This window comes from Rhinolophus hipposideros, assembly GCF_964194185.1.
Source record: "Rhinolophus hipposideros genome assembly, chromosome: 2".
NCBI lineage: Eukaryota > Metazoa > Chordata > Mammalia > Chiroptera > Rhinolophidae > Rhinolophus > Rhinolophus hipposideros.
This window is the reverse complement of record NC_138048.1, coordinates 40031018-40052523: the sequence shown is the minus strand read 5'-3', so window position 1 is coordinate 40052523 and position 21506 is coordinate 40031018. Positions and strand designations below refer to the sequence as shown.

The window sequence follows — 21506 nt, the reverse complement described above, 5'->3', positions numbered from 1 at the left end:
CTCCCAGGAAGGAGGTGCAGGTTATACTGGAACCAGGAGAGACCGGAGGCAGGGAGGCCAGTAGGCACAGGATTGGGAGAGACAGATTTTGATGGACAGCAATGGGAAGTGCAAGGAAGAAAGGAGGAAGGCAGGAGAAAGGGAAGGATGGGGAGAGGGAGAAAGGGAAGGGAAAGACCCGGATAATGGAAGCAAAGCTGGCTTTAAAGGTAGACAGACTTCGTGTGAATCCTAGCTCAGGTGTTTATTAGCCATGGGATCTAAGTAATTCCCTTAAGTCCCTGAAGCTGTTTTCTCAATAGAAATATCAATGCCACATTGTAGGTGACAGTAACACAATGGGAACCAATATGTATAAAGTATCCCCCACAGTGCCTTGGAGTAACTGGATAGTCAATGACAAAAGATGTTATCAAGACACTACCAAGAAATGACTGACACAATTTGGTTATTTACCTAGATATGTGAGAGAAGAAGAAATAAAAAATATTCCAAAATATCAAGTCTGAGTAACAGGAAGAATACTAGCAACGATATGAAACATCACATACAGACATTTTGCTATGTACTTGTAGATATTTCTCATATAATCCTCAAATCAACCCTATGAGTTAAATATTAATGGTTTCATTTTAAAATAAAAATATTGGGGCTTAGCAAAAAGGCCTAATTTGTTCAGGTCAATTGAGCTACTAAGTAGTAAGGTCAGGGTACATTTTTGATTCAGATTCAGAAATCATTTATATTTTACTAATGTGGAAACGAAGGCCAAGGGATTGAAGAATTGGCCTAAAGTTACACCACTGGATGGTAGCAGAGCTGGAATAATCCTGGTCTCATGATTCCCCATGAAACTATAAAGAGTGAACTACTTCGGGAAGGGGATATACACAAATAGTAGTTTCATATGGGTAATGCTTGAGGTGATGACAACTATTTCCAGGTAGAACTCTCTAGCAAAGAGTATGACTAAAACTCAGGAATGGTATGTGGATGCAGACCTAGGAGTCACCTCCTAGAGAAGTTGGTTGCTGACTGAGGAGTAAACGAGCTCCTCAATGAAAAGAATGAAAAATGTGAAAAGTAAGAAACCTGAAGACAAGTCTCACGTACCACAATATGGAGGCTGAAGGCAGAAATTACAGGAGACCTCAAGTCCGGGAGTTCTGTAGACCCTGAAGGCTGCAAACACGGCAGGGGATGGGAGAAAGGCTATTAAGCCTATCATTCATTGGGTATCGTGATGAATTGCTAGTGACCTTCAGAAAAATAATTTGGGACCGATGATACAAGTGATTTAGAAGTGAGCAAGGGGCAAAACCCGAATGCAGACCTCTGTTTCTAGAAGTGTGCTAGTGAAAGAAGGGAAAGTGAAAAATGCCAAAATGAAGCAGCAAGATTCTAACAAAAGACTGCTTTGAAGGAGAGATGACACTAACACATATGAAGAGGTCTGAGTTGATAAGAGTCTGTGGATTCTTAGAGAGAAATGGAGCTACCTGAAGGTCCACAAGTCAGAAGAAGCTGGCAAGGATTCTATGGAGAGCACAGGTCAGTCTTGGGAATGTAGAGAAACATATGAGTCTTGAGGAAAAACAGGTGAAAATGCAAAGAAATGTCAAGGTACTGGGCCTGCAGAGTTGCTATAATGTTCCTGCCCCCAAGGACCGTGATAGCTTATGGCTTGCTGACGCTGTCTGCCTAAAATTTTCCCATGAGTCACCTGACAGCAGACGAAGCATTGCCTTGTGCAACCTGTCTGTTTGCCAAGACCATGTGATATCATAAAATGTAGCTCTTTTTCCCAACTCACAAGGAAAACAAATCCATTCACTACAGCGTCACTTGGGATTTGTAGTGAAAACAAATCCATTCACTACAGCTTACATCTTTGTATCATAGTGTTCCTACTCACGGAAAAGTCTGTGTTAGAGAGCAAAGGGGTCAGACAGAAAGCCATAATGTTGGGGATATCACACAGGGGTCCCTAGAGTATTAAATCTGATCACCTTTAAATCAGATTTCTAAGTATCCCCCTACTTGTCACAGTTTGGTTTTCATAACATTTAAAATATTTGCCCAAACAAAGAAAGGTTTCATTAGTATGGTGTTACTCAGTGTCTCTCTTCTCCCTGTAATTGGGGCAAATTAGCAAACAAAACAGAACCCTTGAGGGAGGTTAACTGATTCTCCAAATTATCCAGAAAGGAGATGACTGAGAGAGAGGGAGAGAAAGAAAGAGAGAGAGAGAGAGACTTTTTTACTGCACCACTCCCACCGAAGCATTTATATTTTCTCAGGGAGAAGGAGAGAATTAATTAATAACCTCTCCCTAAAGAGCTGGGACAAAACAACCAGGCTTCCAGACTCAGCAGCATTCCCTGAGTTCTGCCCATAAAATTGTCCAATTTAGAAAGATATCATTGTCCATTGTGAGCCTGGCAGAGTACTAGCCTCTCCTCCACAGTGTGTACGCAGCCCCAGCTCAACACCTTAAGCTGAGCCATGATCCTGAATTTGCCATCATTCCCATGGAATGCCAAAGGCAGTGTGGCAGGGAGCCCACCCCAGGTGCAAGCAATAAGGGGTGCACAGTCTATAGAGAATAACAATCAAACCAACCACAGTTTCCTCTGCTTGCATTCTTAACAATGTCAGTGACAAGATACACCCCCCCAGCAGGCACCTTGCCCTGGGTACCCCCATTTTCCCTAGTTAACCTCTGCATTCTGGGATGTATGTACTCTCTTTTTCTGTGTCCACTCCAGCTCCAGAGTTACTAACACCTCTGCCACCAAGCCTCGGTCCGAGGACTATAGAGTCCTGAGATAGGAGATTAATGAGTTAAGAGGAAGGGAAGGAAGAGGCGAATGGCAAATGTAGTTCCTGAGGAACTCACTTCTTAGCACATCCGGACGGCCATAGGTAAGCCTTTGACTCTCTTCACACTGCCCTTTTCTTGGATTGTAGTGATTTCCACACGGTACCCAGAAGTTCTACAAATATTTCATTCCTGCCAATGGGCTTAGCAATTAGGCAATAGTTGATTATTGCAAATTGTCATCGTGGAAGTACCTACAGAGCTGCTGTGGGTGATAAAGGCTGTCATGGAGGGGAGCCCTGTCCCCACCCACTTTGTATCTATTGCACCCACTACCACCTACCATGGCTCTCCCATAGGCCCAAAGCCCTGAAGGCTGAGGCGTCACGTAAAATAAAATAATTTCCCTAATTTAAAAAAGTAAAAATTTGAAAATCTCTCTTACAGAATTAACATTTTAAGGACACAATTTTATACCCAAATTGAAAATGAAGATTGTGCTACAAGTGTTGAAAAGTTCTTCCCTGAATATCATCCTATGAACTTTCATGTCTCCCAGAGAAACTGTTGAAGGAAATGGAATCCTTTCCTCTGCAGATTGTTCTTTGTGAGTTGAAAGGATCAGATAACTTTTTCAGAATGGAAGACAGCTCTTGAGTCTTGTGCTTTAGAATCCTGAATATTAAACCACCTAGATCTGTTGCATCATCCTTTGTAATAGGCCCCAGATGACAACAGAAAAACCCATCTGCTTTCAGGATAGCACCAACTAGTTGTGATAGGACAAGACTGTGACTCAACTTCAGTGTCCACATCCACATGTGGGGGTTGATGGGAAGAGGGAACGTCAATGCTTACACAAAAACTATTGTCCTCAGCATGACAGAGGAGGTGTAGCACCTCTTATTAACTTCTCCCTACCTCAAAACCAGCCTATGGCCTCAAAGAATCATCCGTCCCACTTCAACAATGTCCTAAGTAACTAAGTGAACATGATGCTTGCACGAGAAACTCACATGCTGGAGACTGGCACATGTTATCAATGTTTTCCTATTTCTTCAGGGACCATGAAACCTTGAGACAGGAGCAAAAGGGGTTGGGAGGAGGAAGAATGGGAGGTGAATGGCAAATGCATATCCTGAGGAAAATTCCCAGGGCCACCTCTGGAAAGACTCAGGGGCTCCCCTTCTTGCTCTCATCTGTGACTGGATTTGCTATGGAGAGCCTGACTCAACCCAAATCCTTGAGGGACTGGATCACCCTCAAGTGTGTCCCACTCCAGGAGAGCCCCCTCTCCCCTACAATCATTCCCACATATAAATAAATAAAAACTTTTCTTCTATCCTGTTTTGAAATTGAAATGATTGCCCACTGGAGGGTGCTATATTTGTGCGTCATATAAACCTTAATACCTACATATCATCATAAAAAATTGGTAAATACCTAAAAGGCTTTAAAATGGTATAGAAGACGATCTTATGCAGTCATTTAAATAAGGAAGTTTTTAGACTTATTGTGGTGATCATTTCACAATGTATGCAAATATCGAATCATTGTTACACACCTGAAACTAATATAATGTTATATGTCAATTATATCTCAATGTAAAAAAAATGTAAAGATGTTCAGAAATAATTTTTAACAAATTGGCAAAATGATCTCAATGTACATTAAATTTTTAAAGCTAGGCCACAAGACTACAAAAAAATCTGATCTCAAATTATTTTTAAAATGCAAGTGAAAAAAATATACCAGTGTATGACAAAGTATTAATATTAATATGGATGAGTTTTATGGGTAATTTAACATGTATTTTTATATTCATAATAAATAATTTTAAAATGAGATAATGTATGTAAAACATATAGTTAGCATCATATGTTTTTGTTTTACATACACATGCAATATAAATACGATAAAGTTATTTCCAAAATAAGTTCAAATACTGACAGCTTAAAGTTTTGAAAACTTTCAAATACATTGTTCATCATTTTATGATTATAATCATATACTAGGTATATCAGATGAAATATGATAATTATTTTTACTAAACAAACTATAAGAAAAAAAATCAACATTTTTATCTCAAAAAGTGTTGAAGATAAAATAAAATATAAATTAGTGTTTAAATGAGTTAAAAATGTAAGAAATCTACAAGCTCCAATGGGCAGCATTTAAAGTAAAACATTCTCCATACTTCAGTCTCCCTACTTCTTCCAGAGCTTATTAAAACAAACAAACAAGAATCATGTATTTCTCCCGTAAAACATATTCCAAACCAGTTTTAAATTCAAATTATAAATAATGAAATAGCAATGAGTACATCTTCCATTTCAGCGTAAGTCATAAGCATTAAACAAGTTTTCTTAAAGTGCATCAACTTAGTCATGTTGAAATCCTCTTACCTCCAATAAGAAATAAGCTTATGATGATTATTATAATGAGACCTAGGAAAATGGAGGCGATGACCATCCACAGTTTACATTTTCCGATCAAATTCCTATTACAGGAGCTCCAAGGGCTTTTCTGGTTGGCCTGGAAAGCAGAGAAGACTGTGAGGCAGTCACTCTGTTTCAATAAACATTTTTGAATAGTTAGTATGGGTCAGTGATACAGAAATAGGGTAGCAGGATCCTGATTTCAAGGGGCTACACTCTACAGAAGAGTCAAGTTTACAAAGGGGTACAATGGAACTTCACAAAAATGTTGGCAAGAAAATGCTCTGGGGGCTCTGAGGGAGGCAGGACAGGCAGGATTTTGAAGAATGGACAGAGCAAAACACTTGAAACCCAGGTAACAGAGAATTCTCAGTGTTGATTTATAATGGAAATGGGCAAGAGACTCATCTGATCGATTAGCGGGTTTCAGAGGCAAGTAATGAGAGCTGAGATTAGAAAGAGTGAAAGCGTGGAGCATATTCGAGAGGGTTTTGAATGCTGCCAGAGCAGTTTGGACTTAATTTGGTGTGTACTGGAGACCTGCTGAAGTTTCTGGAACATAAAAACTGAATTGAAGATTAAAAGAAAAACGATGTGGAGTTCAGAGTGGACACGTCAAGATAAAGCAAAGAGGCTTCTGCTGCACCCCAGACTCTATGCAATAAAGGTCTACAAAGGAAAATGAAGGAAAGGACAAGAGAGACACCAGGAAATAAGCTCTAATGGGAATAGTGAAGCTCAGTGTGGGCTCAAATAAAATAATTATAGTCAACACCATTGCATTTCATCCTAACAGCCCTCAAGCGTCGCATTAGCCCATTTAAAAGATGCGTATCAGAGAGAATAGCCAGGACTAATCCCTGCTGTGTTTCACTGGAAATCTGGCATGCTCTCCCCTTTGTCCCCAGCCTCCCTGTGTCAGGAGCTCCAGGTCAGGAGCTAGCCTGGTTGCCTTAGGGCTGTCTCCACTCTCAGCACTACTACCTGCCCCTATAAGGTGCCTTCCTCCCTCTGAGGAGTTAGGTTATTCCCACGTGGAGACCACGGGAAACAATAGAATATAACGGGGGAAAGTGTGTTCCTGTGTCATGATTCCAATCCCCATTATACCACTTACAGGCAGCAAGCTACTGAAACTCCCTGCCCCGAAGTCCTCAACTGTAAAACACACAAATAATAAATCTAGCTCACAGGGCTGTTGTAAAAACTAGAGATCATGTAAATGAAGCACTTGCTGAACAAATATTAGGACCTCAACAAATGGGTGTAATCATTACTGAGTGTTTACCTCACAGTAAACACTCACAAAGCAGCAGCAGGCACTTGAGGAGTGCCTTAGTGCTTTCAAAAATGACACCTTGTTTGTTCATTTGCTCTCCCATCACGATTTCAGTGGTGGCCATCAGAAAAGAAAACTGTCCACATTAGGAGTACAGCTCAACTTTTTCAATGAGAGGTTCCTAAGCCTGGCTGCATATCAGAATCACCTGAGAAGAAATGTAAACTACGCACACGTAGGCCCTACCAGGATCCAGATTGTAGGGAGGTGTGGGCAGGCCCCGGCTTGTAATTGTAAACCTCCCAAAGTGAATCAATTGTTTTAACAGTGTTGAGATCTCTTGTCTGAAGTCTCCACGCTCTTCAGGGGCCAGGTCAAATCTCTCACTTTGTGGAGGCCTCCCCAACCCCTCCATGGAGCTGTCCACTCAGCTCATCTGCCGCTGCCTTGTCTGGTTTCGTGTTCAAATATAAACCGATACTGGCCTTATCTTCCTAGGTAAAGTGAAACCACAGAGAGGGAAGGATGATTCTTAAACTTCCGTGTTCCTATATCCTACACTTGTGCCTCATGTAGGTAATAGGCACTTAACACTTGTGCATTGCTGAGTTACAGAGGGCTCCAAAATTTTAAAAGATGTACCTTGAGAAATTCTAGTAGAGGTCACACTTTGTAGCACCCGAGTGTACTTTCACGGGCTCTTCAGATTGGGGGTAAAGGAGCAGTAGAGGCCCTGGGACTATGTGGACAAAGGAAAACCCTCTTGAAGTTAAGTGGTTCTGGAGTCCAGGGACAAAGCCACATCTTCCCCCCACCTGAAGATGAACAACTGCTACAAAGCCACCAAAGGCCAGGGCTCACTAAGGCACGTGAGAAAAGAAGTCCCAGTACAAGGAACCTTTAACGTCTCAGGGGACAGAAACATAGCTTCCCATTTACAGAGCTCCTGAGGCACGTGCCAGTTTAATTCTTACACAAGAGGCAACCAGGACCATAAAGATTAGTACAAAATGGAATGGTCCCAAGTCTCAAAGGAGTCACAGAATGAGCATCCATACATGTCTTCGGTCTCTTGTGCCTTCACTTATGTAGTTCCTTAGAGATGATAAAACTAGGACCCTGGTGGTTTGAGGAGATCACTTCTCTGTGACTTCCTGGGGGCACAAAGCTCAGCATTGCACAGCCCTCATCGGAAATGCTTCTTCCTGTCCAGCCCCAAACTGCCATCCCACAGCCTGACCCCCTTCCTTGTCCTATCGTCACTCCTAAGGTCACTCCTTGTATGATTAATCTTCACAGGATTTAAGTCATTATAAAACTGTATGTCATTCACTTCTAATCCAACATTAGAATTCAGTGCTTCTCAGCTATCTACTCATTAGAACCAACTGAGGAATTAGCACTTTTTAGCAGTGCCCCCAGGAGATTCCACTGTGTCCCGAGGGTGGAGAGTCTCTGAAACAGCAGGTGTGGACCATCTGTGCTAGGTATCTGGGTCTCCCTTCAAAACCGGAACACGGAGACATAAGGTCTCCTTCACTGGCTTCTTCCTCCTCTCTTGCCCAAATTTCAGGTCATGAGGAGAGGCCACATGCAAATACTTCTTCAGGGTGTCTTCCAGAGAGTTTTGCAAACGGCATCTTACACTCCATGATTGCATTATATGGCTCAAGAATTTGTGTGGCTTTCCTCTGAACATTCCCCAGGTATTCACATGCCTCTTCAGATAAGAGTCCAAATACATGGCACAAGGCACGTCAACTATGGCAGAACTTCCTACCTCTTGAAAACAAAAAGGTTTTCTTCTCTTTGACTCATTCAGAAGTAGATATTTCATAGATCTAGAGAAATTTTCTTAGCACATAAGAAAATCTGTACTTTATAATATTCATTGTGAGATTTAATCCACTTGTTGATCCAAGAACAAAAAGCCAGTTGATTCTTGTCCTACATTCTGAACAATGCATAGCAATGGGGTTAATTTATAGCTAATCCAATCATATAAAGTCTTGCCTGTCTCAATCCTATCAATATACTCAATTATTATTGTCATAATAAAGTTTCCATCCCTTAAAACGTCTCTGGGACTTCTATTTGGAAACTGAGCCCATCTAATGAGCCATAAAAGAAAATCAATCTCCCTCTATTATCCATCATTTCTTTTTCACCTTTGACTCAACCCTAGTGCCATGTTTACAGTGCTGGCAAGCAAAGGGAAATTCAATGGCTTATATTCCTTTCCCTCAAGCCTCAAATTCAGTTCAAGAAAGTGAAAGAAGTTCTTTCCAAGATACTCTCCCAACAGGCCTATATCCGTAATATAAAATGTCTTCTTCCCAATGATCTCCAAACGGTTTCCTACTCCTTACTCACCCACCTGCAACTCCCTCATCATTCCAGATATGCTATTCAACTCCTCAATAAACTTCTGTAAGTTTATGAACTGACAGAAAATAGTGCTATATAATATAGGTAGTCATATGGAAATGAGTATAACTACATATTATATTTATATATTTTAATTATATCTTGCTCTATATCTAGCTGTATAAAATAAATCGACCTAAATAGCATAGGTTTGAGACCTAAAAAACCCAAGTTCAAATCTCAGAGTCACCACTGAGTGAACTTGAATATTTTAGTAACTCCTCTGAGCCTCAAGTTCTTCACTCAGTTCATCTGTCAAGTTCTTCAATTTATCTGTCAAATCAGAATACATCCTGACACCTTCCTCTTAAGTTTGTTGTGATAATTAAATACATGTATGTATGAGAAGCATTTGGCACAGGATAGGCACAAAAAACATATGGTTAATCAAAATACATGGACTTAAGTTTACATTGAAAAATTGGAAATCTTATAGTGTGAGGAGACCTCCACACAAAATTCTCAAGAGTCTGAATCCTGTGCTTGTGCTAACCAACACTTTTAAGAACTCTATATTAATTGACTTTTTAATTTAAAATACAGTTCAACTTATTCTATAGAACCAAAGAGAAAGGTTAACACATTAGATGAGGGTGGTTTTTTTTCCATTTTTAAATGTTTTTCCCATTCAAGCATGTCTAGAATGCCCTCCACGTGCTCATGTAATGCTCATCTTCACATCATTCAGTCACTTACCACAGATTTCCTATTCAGTGACCTACAAAGCAAATTCACAAGGAAGTCTGGGCTATCTGTATATACCTGACTAAGGAAGGAGGAGGTAAATAGAACATGAAAGAGCCATCTGTACTAGGTAGGTGCTAAACAATTATAAAATACTGATACTCTACATATGTCTGGCATGTCTTCTATTCAGCTGTTTTCAACAAGGCATTCCCAGGCCTGACGGAGAAGCCAGATTAGCCTCATCACCACCAATGGCCAGCTCGGAAAACACACACCTCAGTGCCTTGCCCAGGACACATCTTTTAGTGATGAAGCTGTCACCAGAATGTGGATCTCTGGATTCAGTCCCAAGCCACAGAATCTTCGCGGTGTCCTGGGTCTACCTAACATAAGGCAAGTATCCCTAATTCCCATTACTAGACACTTCCTTGGAGAATTGATACAGTCCACAATGCGGCCACTTGCGCAGGGATCAGACTTTCTTCTTCCAACTTTCATTCTTCTGTTGTGTTCATCTTTCAGTCAAATATAGGATACCAAATTATTCTCCAGGGTACCTATAGGTACCTATAAAAGCAGTCTTTACACTATTTCCAGGAATCAGTGTCAAAGCAAAAGCAATGCTTTCACTGTTTTTGAATTTCCTGCTTATCCCTCAAATCAACAATTGAGCAGCAAAGGTCGGAGTGGAGGAGTGGGACCCTATAAAGATCAGGTTGGAAATATATATATATATATGTACATATACACATATATAATATCAAAAAAGTATACACATTTTAAGAAAGGAAAAAACTGTATTAATTGTAATACTCAATATATACCGCTAACAACAAATGAATACAAGTCACATTTGACTTCTGCAATCATAAGAGGTGTTCAAAGTGGTTACCATCAGCGTCCAGACACTTCTGATTATGGCGAACTACTGCTTGAGCATAGATACTGTGTTTCCCCGAAAATAAGACCCAGCCGGACCATCAGCTCTAATGTGTCTTTTGGAACAAAAATTAATATAAGACCCAGTATTATATTACATTATATTATATTATATTAGACCTGGTCTTATATTAAAATAAGACCGAGTCTTATACTAACTTTTGCTCCAAAAGATGCATTAGAGATGATGGTCCAACTAGGTCTTATTTTCAGGAAAACACGGTAACATCTCCTAAAATGTGTATACATATTTTGGCACCCCCAGTATATATGGAGTTCCGTGTACCCAGTAAACCTCAAGTCAGCCTTATAGGTTAATCACAAGGTAGATGGCTGAGAATGCAGTCTCTGCTGTTTTACAAGCATTTGATGAGAATGAATAATGCTCCTGTCACTGCTAGGGCTTCATCAGAAAGAGTTCAGCAAACGTCACCAAGGACTTCCTTTGAGACTGAGATAAGAGAGAAGCAAATGAAGTGCAGTCTAGTTCTTTGGGACAAGCACCTTGAAATTATTTCCCTTCAGTTGAGCCGGGCAAGTTCACGCCCTAGCAGCCCTTCTTGTTCTTGCTGCTTTTTCCACTCTCCCCTGGGTGATGGTGGGTGGTGGGTGAGAGTTAGGAGGAGGGTACAGGGTGAGTGGAAGTGGCAAGGTGGTCAAGAGGGAAGCAAAGAGATTCTGAAGAAAAAAGGAGAAGACGCCATCTATCTAGTTTTCTCTATTTGAAAAAAAAAACACACTAACTACATTAAAAGTTACAGGCTTTTTTAAAACGACCTCTTTCTCTGGGGATTCTCTTTGAGAAGCCACACACCTCCTAGGTAGGATACCGCAAGTGTCATGGGGACTGGAGGGGTCGGAAGAGCCTGGAGTGTATTGGCGGGCAGGAGGGGCTCAAGCTGGAGGACATTCCGGGTTCCGCTCTATTTAGAACCTTGCAGCGCGGGTGGCGTCGGTGGCGCGGGGAGAGGGGGCTGGAAACCCGGCGGGGAGGCGGGCGCTGCGCGCGCTGGATGACGCGGTCAGCACCAAGGAAACCTTACCTGGGCTGGACCGGGGTCCTCCGCCGAGAAAGGGATGACCTGGGCGGCTCCATTAAGAGGCGTCTGCTCATCTGGCTGCCCCTCGAGCACAGAGAGTTCCAGCTCATCTTCGGGTGATGGGGGCCTGGCGCCTTCCATGGACAGCCGCGGAGGACGAAACAGCCCGCCGGGAAGCAGTCGGCACGCAGCAGAGGGTGCAAAGTCCCCGGCTGGCTCACTCTCCAGTCCCTGATGGGCGGGGCGGGGCGGGGTGGGGGTGGGGGGACCTCGGCCGGCGGGCGGGGCGGCTGGCACCCGCGCGGGGGGAACTCCGCTCGCTCCTGCCGGCTGCTGGCAGCCTTGCCGCCATGGGCTCCCTTGCAGAGCAGAGGAGAGCTGTTTTTCTGGTTTGTTCAGGGCGCTACCTGCACTGCCTTTCCTGGTTCGTGCTGATACAAAGCAAAAGCTGAGCCAAAGGACTGGTTGGGTGGCGGGCTAGGCACAAGTGGCCCGGCAGTGCCGTTCCAGGGAAGAAAGTTGGCATTCCATCCCCAAGAGCTGTCTGTTTCTGGATTTGACCCCGCTTTCGCTGCCTAGCAAAAGTTCACTCATTTACTGGACAAATAACTAGGAAGCAGCTTTGACATCTTAGCCATGGTAGGAGGTTCTGCGCATGTGGAGATGCCTAGTAATCCACAGGAACACACTCCTTCCTTTCAACAAGTACAGGGTCAGGCAAATATGTCAATGGTGGAGGGAACAGCTCTGGAGCCAGGCTGCCCAGGTGACTCCCCTCTGACAGGGTTCCTCATTGTGAGACCTTGGGCTTCATCTTTCTGTGCTAAAGTTTCTTTCCTCGTGTGGAAAGTTGGCAAAATGTTACCCACCTAATGGAGCTGTTGCCAGAGTTAAAAGAGTGAATGTCAATAAAACACTCAGAACAGTGACTGTCACATAGCAAACATTCATCAAGTTGGTTATTATCTACCTTTGAAGAGGAGTCTCAGACATCACCACACACACACACACACACACACACACGCACACACACAAACCCCGAGGGAAAATTACAAACACTCACACACAATCCATAGCTCAGAACTTCTGGCTTGGTGAGCCTGAAATTATGTTTGCTAAACTTGGTGTGTGCTGATCCTCTCAAGCTTCTGTTCAGAGCAGGCTTGCCTCCCTCCTTCTTTCTCAAGCCTGCCATCAACACACACACACACACACACACACACACACACACACACACTGAGAGCAGTTTGAGGTGTGGACAAGATGCATATAAATAAGCTCCACTTTGGAAGATGTTGACTTGTGTCCAAAAGTCTGGCACCCTCAATGCCTACTGTTCAGACACTGCCTAGATATTGGGTCTCTAGTTGTCTTGTACCTGCTACCCAATCATCTGGACTTGGGACTCCATCTGCCTGCTGGATGGGGTCCTGCTATCTGCAGACCCTCAGCTGCTGGCCTGCACTGACTTCCGCTTTCTCTACTTTTCCCTTTTAGAGCCAGATCCTGCAGGAAGCAGGCTGCATTTTCAGCTGGGAATTTGGAAGAGGCTTTTTAATGAATGAGCAAGGGTTAAGGGAACCAAGAGGGGTGCTGAGGCACCCAAAGACTAGCAACAGCCGAAAGCTGTGAGCACCCCCAGACCTGCTGGAACACTGAGGAGGGCCCTCCTGATAGGATCTATAGTCAAAAACAAGTTGCAGCCACTGTTGAGACTGTAGCCTAGCAGGGAGGGAGCAGAGGGGAAATAAGTACTCTGACCTTTCTCCCCACCTGCCAGTCTCCTGCCTGTGACTCCCACTAGTCATGGAGATTAGGGGTCAGCCTGGGGGCGCTCAGAGCAAAGAATGAATCTGGGAGTGGGCAAAGAGAGAAGAATCTGAATGTATACCTTTCCCTACAATAGCTGACATCTAGTCTTCCCTCTCAGGCATTCAGTAGTAAGTAGACCCCTCTGGTCTGACCAGATTCCTCTTCCTGGAGGGTCCTTACTTAGCCCATTTTATTGCCACCTCTACTTCTGTGTATATGATGCTTCTGCTGCTTGGAATACTTTTTCCTCCCACTCCAGCCCACTTTCTGCGTAGACAACACCCATTTATCTTTAAATCCTGACTGAAACATACTTTTCCCACTAAACCCTCCTTGACTCCCTTTCTCTACCAAAAGTTATCTACACTCTTCTCTGCAACCAATACCCGTTGTACTTGTATTGCTAAATATGTCTTGTATTCAGTCCAATTTAACAAGTAGTATTGAGTGCTTGCTACACGTCAAGCATTCTTCTGGGTGCTTGAGATATGTCTGAAAACATAACTAAACAAAATCACTGCTACTGTGAGGCTTATCTTTAATGAGGGGAAACAAACTTAATACATCATGTTTCTAGAATATAAGAAGGTAATGTGTGATAAAAAAGTAAAGCTGAGTATATGGGTGGCTGGAGTGGTGAAGGTTAAGGGAAGGGGAAGAGTTGTCATTATAAATAAAGTGATCAACTTAGGACTCATTAAAAAAGTGAAATAAGTCATGGGATGTAATGTACAGCATAGTGACTACAGTTAATAACACTATAATGCATATTTGAAAGACGCTAAGAGAGTCGGTCTTAAAAGTTCTCATCATGAGAAAAACAATTGTAACTATATATGGTGACAGATGTTATTGTGGTGATCATTTTATACACATATTAAATCATTATGTTATATACCCAAAACTAATATAATCTTATATATCAATTAGTTCTTAATAAAAAAAAAAGGTGAAATTTGAACAAAGAGTTAAAGGTGTAAAGGAGTGAGCTGTGCAGATTTCTGAAAGAAAAGGGAACTCCAGAACTAAGGACCTGGTTGATACTGGAGTCTATTTGACATTTACTGTCTGAGAATCAGTAGAGGCCAGAATGGCTAAAGTGGAGTCTGAACAGTAATTTTTTTCTTGTCTGTCTCCTTTATTGTTTAAACTCCTTGAAGTACCTATGTATTCCTAGTATTTAGCTCTGCATCCAGCAACGTGCCCTCTGTATGATTAACTTGAATGATATTCTCAGCAGTTTTCTAGGTCCAGGGCTCAAGACCTCTCAAACCTGGACCCTCTTCCTTACCCAGTGCCCGTACAATCTTTCCCACAATCCCCTTGTTGATTGCAAGATCTCAGTCTCAACCGGAGATTCCCTCTGTCATGTCAGATGAATTGTAGCTGTCTTGCTGTCTGGTTTCTCCATGAACAGATGTCTAAAATCTCCTTCACTCCCCCAGAGGATCAAAAAGCTACTGTTTTCCTGTCACAAACGCACTCTAAACTGGATCTTTTAATGCCTTCTGAATGTTGTACAGCAAGGTTTATGTACTCTCTAATCTAGACTACATTTTCAGAATTCCATAAGCCTAACCCTCGTACACAGTTGAAATCCGTATGGTAGTATAGGTTTTGAAGACAAGCATACTTAGTGTCTTAGACTCTTGCAGTCTGGGTATTCTTGGGCAAGTTGTTTAATGTCTATGAGCTTTATTCCTCTTTGCAAAATGATTCCTACCCAGCAGTGTTGGGAGGAGTAAATGAAGTAATTATAGAAAAGCATTTATTCTTGTGCCTGACAAATAGTAGTCTCAGTAAATATTCCCTTACTTTCCACGACTATAAGTATTTTTGTAACTAATACCACCCACCCCTGACCTTTAGTATCTAGCAAGAATCCTTGATTCAATGTTTTCTTTCAATATTGATTTGTGTTCCTGTCCTGTCATATTTTCTTCATCACTGACACTTGCTGATACCTCCCAATATTGCTGACACTACTTAAATTCCTGCTTGCAACCTGTTCCTTATTTCTGGGAACCACAGATTTCTTAATCTCCAGACAGCTGACCTAGAATGTAAATGAGTGTCCCAACCTCTGCTTGAGGACTTTTTTCATCCTTCCATTCTGATTCCAAAGTAAGGATTCAGAACGAGTTAGAAAGAGGTGTTTCTCTCTGGATATAGAACCGGTTTTGGATTAAACAATTCTTGATGAAAATTAAGGATAAATGAATTCAGGAACTAAATTCTATTTAAATTTTCTTTTGCAATTTCTTCAAAATCCATTACTATAGGGGTAGCTTTTTAGAGAGTATTGTTCTTTCATAAATACTTCTTTAAACATGCTTTTTTTAAAAAAAAAAAACTATACTGTTTTTATACATGCAGTTCCTTTTAATATAATTTAAAATTAATATTGACTCCATTGCTTTAGTTTGTTCAGAGTCAAATGCAAATAACATTCAAAAAGTAAAACATACTTGTTGCCAAGACTTGCTGACCAGTACAAGATTTTCAGTTTTGCTTTTCTTGTCATAGTATTTGCTCTTCTTTCTTCATCTCCTTTAAGAGCAAATAATTTCCTAAATGTTATTGTATAAACCAAAAAATAAACTAACATTATTAAAATGACATTACCAAAGCACCAAAGTATCTCCTAACCTTCAAACAGATCTGTGTTCTTGAAAACACAACAGTACGAGTATGTTGTCGGATGGCAAGCAGTCCTACTCTGATTATCAGAAATTGGGTCAGCCACTCAGGCTAATCAAGCAGAAAACAACCAAGAAATAGTTGCTTGGCTTGTGATGTTTCATTTTGCAGTTTTCAAGGCACTTGTAAAGAAGAGCATGCATCCCTACAAATTCTCTCCAATAATCTGGCACATGAAAATGCTGCTGCCATTGCACTCTGCCAACTAAATTGGGATTTGCCTCTATTCATGCCTTCGTAAGAATGAAGTGAATATTCAGGTTCTAAAGGCATCTTGGCATGAAATAGCCAATTAAGTTAGGTTGGTGTTTCTCAAAGTTCCCTTCCCTCACGCCCCCACCCCCTCCCCCAACCTCTGAGGAATGTGGATGCTCACTTCAGCACCAGCAAGTACTTAGAGTGGTAGCATGAATGTGTGGTTTGAAAACTCCCTCACATGAATCTAATACATTCTGCCTCCATCTCCTCATTGAGATCAGAAACTTATGCAAGGTTTTGGTGTATGTTGTTGAATAGCAAATCACCTCCTTAGAAATGACCATAAGTAAGAAGTACAATTCGCCTAATACCCAGGTCACAGCAATACCAGGCAAAGTAAACATAGGTTTTAAGAACTGTCAGTCTAATTTGCTCTTCTACTGTGTAGCTAAATTCCCCTTTGTGAATAAAGTGGTACACTTGGCTCTCTGAACTGCACTATGTCATAGCCAGTTTCCTGAAACCTTAAGAACCTAGTATCTTTCTGAATATGTCCCTAATGTTTTATCCAAAATGTTTTATCTTTTATCTGAGGGAAACAGCCTTTCAGCAAATCAAAATATGGTTGGTGAACTGGAAAATATTCACTATCTTGGGGAAATCATATCCACATTTCAGTCTTTCTATCTGATACAAGAGATGACCCTTTTGGTCTCTCTCCTTTTACTGTTACATTAAGATTTATCGAGGTCTTATAAGAACCATTTTTATTATTCTGGACCCTACTTTAAAATATCATTATTATTACTCTGACTATGTTTTAAGGAAAGTAAATGATATCATTCTTCTCCGTTCTGCTGTTTTCACCTATTTGGTGGTATTGTTAAGTCTGGTTTCTGTTAATGAAAAGATTACCTTGAGATCAAGAGTGAAATGCTCTAAATCAAGACAAAATAAATTGATAACTATAACGTGTTGAGCATGTACTATAGATTTATAACTATGGTAGGTATTATAAGTCTCTGAAAATAAAAGAAAGTCTTGGCCATTGGAATTTTATAAAGGAACCAAAATCCAGATGATAGTATTTCTTTAAAAAAAATTCACTTTCAAAACAATCATTCAAAAATTCCCGTCTTTTTTTTTCCTTAAAATCGCATGGCTCTCTGTGTTTACGCTTACTTTTACACTTTTAACAGTGAATAATAATAGAGAAAAAATATTTCTCTTTTCTTTTAATGCTACTCAACTGCAGCTGTTTTACCATATAGTAACTCAGAGATTAGGTGGAACATCTCACTTCTCATGTGAAATCTCAAGTTTTAAAAATGTTGGTGAATAACTCTCTTCTCTCTCTCTTTTTCTTATTAGTTTCAGGTGTACAAAACAATGCAATAGTTAGACATTTATACCCCTCACAAAGTGATAAGCCCCCTCCCCCAATGTACTACCCTTCTGACATTGTATGTAGCTGTTACAATTCCACTGACTCTATTCCCTATGCTGTACTCCACATGCTGTGACTATATATATACATGTATATTTATATATAATTATAGTTGACATTCGTTATGATTCAGCTTTAGCTTCAGGTATACACTGCATTGGTCAGATACCCGTGTCTTTTAATTACTGACCAAAATTACTGTAATTTCCTTAAATCCCATGCAAGTTGTTTCAATTCAACTACCACAATGCTTTATTATATCATATTAGCAAAGATTACTGTCAGTTTTGTTGGTTCGTTGATTGATTTCTCTGAACACAATATTACCATGTGTCATGGCTGAAGAAAGTCCAACTATGATATGGTTGGATTAGAAAATTGGATTAGAAAGCAACAATATAGGTACTTCCTCTGTCAATAAATGAGTTTAGACCCATTTGCATTTATGAAGGAGACATTTTTGTGTGCTAAATTTCATTAGAACACTGAAGATCAGGCACATTTATTATGGAATTTCTTATTTCAATAAATCAGATTTGCCTAATTCCTTACCTTATCTGTACATTGAATTGGAGCAAAAAATAAAGTGTGAATATCTGAGCATCTCACCCACTTCTTATTTTAGAGGCTTAGTTCATGACATTACTTTAGATTTCTTCCATTCCTGTATCAATGACCCTTTAAGAATGAATACAGCTACATCCTTGAAGCAATTTGTATGAAATAAAATGCATCTCTCAGTTTTTCAATAAATACCAAATGTATGCAATCTGAAGTTTGCTAAACAAAAAATTAAAGTGTTTCATTTTATTTATAATTACTCCATTCTTTTTAAAAGGATCTATCACATAAATCACAATCAAAATCCAACTTGTACTATTACAAAAGAGAAGGGACATATTTTTGAATCCAGGAAACAAAGTTTGATACCCTTGTGTAAACACCAGGAAAGTTTGGTCTTCCACATCCATGTCCCCAGCTAACAATGCCAGTCAAAATCCATTTTCCATCACTTTTTCTTCGACAAGCTAAAGGTCCACCCGAATCTCCCTGCACAAGAAGATAATGTAAGTATAAAGCACGTCTGCCATTAATTTTGTCATTAATGTGTCTAATGGATTATGTTCAAAACTCCCATTCTGACAGGTTTTTTTCTTGGCTAATTATTATGGAATTTGGGGAAGTGTCAAGAAATAATGTGAAACTTCTAATATCATTTTCAAAGTATTCTTCCTAATCAAAATGCTGTATTTATCACAAGAAACTTGATTCTTTAAGCCAAGAGTAATATTAGAATATTCCTGCAGGGAAAACAATTCTCACATACCTCCAAACAAATAATAAACCTCAATAGTAATACTACTAATAATAATAACATTTATTTAATGTGAACTATGTGCTAAGCACTGTTTTCATTTAATCTTCACAATAACCTTATGAGGCATGGTGAGACAGGTTAGTTAGCATGTTGTTAGGTAGATAGGAAAGTCTCTGGTGGAATAAACAAAGGCAGCCATATCCTGAAACTCCAGGTTCTGAAATAACTCATTCACTCCAGGACAAAAATGTAACTGCTCCCTGAGCTTAATAAATTATCTCGTAAATCCCTTTAGGCTGGACAAACAGAACAGATCTGATAGACAGAAATGGGTTATTTCATTAATCCCTTCAGGTTGGAAAAACAGAGCAAATCTGATAGACAAACTCCATTAGAAGGTGCCAGCTCCCTTCCCCCAGCAGGCAAGGGAAAATGTAAGAATACTAAGAGCCTTTTGTCTTAGCCAGTGGGCATCCCAGTCAGGTACCCCCTCTCACATGAGAGTTGTATCTCCTTGCTTTAATAAACTATCCTCTTTTGTAATTCCTTGCCTCTCTGGTCCGGGCTTCCTTGCTTCGGTTTTGTGGGACCATGATCCTAGCACACACACACACAGAAATTTCCTACATCAATGGTTGCCTTGAAAGGCTAACCTCTACCTCTGGCCCAGCAACTTCTGTGAGTGGCTCATGGTCCCAAAGAAGAAATTAGAAGAGACCATGTTTAGTTAGCCGGGTCCAATGAAGCAACCCTAAGGATCACTGGCCGACAGCTGCCGCAGACAAATCACCCTCACTTGAGAGTCCCTTCTGATACCTCAACTTCGCAAAGCAAAGGCTGAAATAATTAAAAGTTTAAACACAATTTTTACACTATTCATCATTTAAATTATAATATGTGGCTTTTTATTTTCTCATTTTGGAGAATGAGTAAAGCTGCAACTTAGAGGCCAAGATAAAAATGCTTTTCAAATTTGCCCCTGTATCGTACCCCCACAATTCTAAACCCGATTAGGTAAATTCTGACTAGTAGAGAAACTGGGCTTTTTTTATTTTAATTATTGCCATACCGACTCTATTAATTTAACCTGTAAATCCTGGTGGTTATAAGAAATAGGATTATATAATAGGATAAGCTGGGACTTCTGCAGGAAACACCCAGAATTCAGTAGTTTTAGTATTAGAGAAATAAGTATTTAAAGCCCAGCTCAGGCATTACTTACTAGATGTGTGACCTTGGGTAATTCATGTACCCTTTCTGTGCCCCAGTTTCCTCCTCTGTAAAATGGGGACGAAAGACTTATTTGAATGAATTTGTATAAAGAACCTAGCACCGTGCTTGCCACAAAATAGGAACTCAGATGATAAAAATCATTATTATAATAAGATGGGATTTTGTGGCATGGTGGCTAAGGTTGTTGAAAGATGTGGCAACAGCTTCTAGTGTCCACTTCATCTCCTCAATCATCTGTTGTCTTTTTGGCAATCATTTAGATATCTGCATAGATTGGAATCTGAGGCTCAGAAAAATGTCCCCCGTGAAAATGACTTCCAACTTTACCACTGTCAGGAGGTGACAGAGTGTCTTCTGTCACATCTCCCACTCCTCTTTCCTTTCCATAGTCTGTATGTCAAAGGAGCAAGTGGTTAAAACCATTATTATTTCAGAAGGTAAATAGCTGCTGCTAAGGAATTATGTAGGTAGCAATCCTGTGTGTGTGTGTGTGTGTGTGTGTGTGTGTGTGTGTGTGTGTTGCTTTGTTTTTTAGTTTTTGATTATAAGAAAATCATGGCAGAATGATAAATGCTGACCTCATTCTCTAAATGTTGGAAAACACATGGGCACTAAAAAACTGAGTTTTATAGACCCAGTTATTTAATTACCTTTTCCTGATCTTAGAGAATTGGATTATAGTTAATATCTGAATTAAGGGAAGCACTGGCCCTAGTTATTTCCCAGTGTTGTGTGAATTAAATGTGAAAGCATTTATGGAAAGTATAACATGTGAGGCAAGGGAAAGGTGAGATGACTTACTCGGCAAGCATCTCTCTTGCCTGACATGACACCTGCACAAAGCATCCTCGAAGTGATGATCCCATAGGTGGAAACACAGAGGGTTTGGTCAATGATCTCGACTTCTGCTTGCTGCAAAACAGAGGAGCCTTTATTGTCTGGAAAACACAGTAGAGACAGAAATCACTGAAATGGCTATCTTATTCAGCGCCTTATTAAACAATTTACTCACATTATCTCCTTTATTCTCATACTTTCTTTTGGATACATTCTATTATGATCCCCATTTTCCTGATGAAGACAGAGAGTCTTAGGAGGTTAAAGGACTTGCCCAATGACACACAACTAGCAGGAAACAGAGCAGGATTCAAACCCAAGGTCTGACTC

General features: G+C 40.5%; 2 protein-coding genes across 3 annotated transcripts in view; both read right to left on the bottom strand.

Moving 5' to 3' along the window:
* LOC308507496 (TPA-induced transmembrane protein) overlaps nucleotides 1-12234 on the bottom strand; it is a 29580-nt gene extending 17346 nt beyond the window's left edge. Inside the window, exons 1-2 of the mRNA XM_081072536.1 lie at nucleotides 11635-12234; nucleotides 5227-5356 (exon numbers count right to left, since the gene is read on the bottom strand). Of these exons, the coding sequence (XP_080928662.1) occupies nucleotides 5227-5356; nucleotides 11635-11772 (268 nt within the window). The 5' untranslated portion in view covers nucleotides 11773-12234. The remainder of the gene's footprint in view (nucleotides 1-5226; nucleotides 5357-11634) is intronic.
* Nucleotides 12235-18667: 6433 nt separating this feature from the next.
* Nucleotides 18668-21506, bottom strand: part of TMPRSS7 (transmembrane serine protease 7) — a gene marked incomplete at both ends in the record, with an annotated part of 32516 nt that continues 29677 nt past the window's right edge. For both annotated transcript variants that reach the window (XM_081072284.1, XM_081072285.1), the window contains 2 exons: nucleotides 18668-18838; nucleotides 21141-21277. In XM_081072284.1, the coding sequence (XP_080928410.1) occupies nucleotides 18668-18838; nucleotides 21141-21277 (308 nt within the window). The remainder of the gene's footprint in view (nucleotides 18839-21140; nucleotides 21278-21506) is intronic.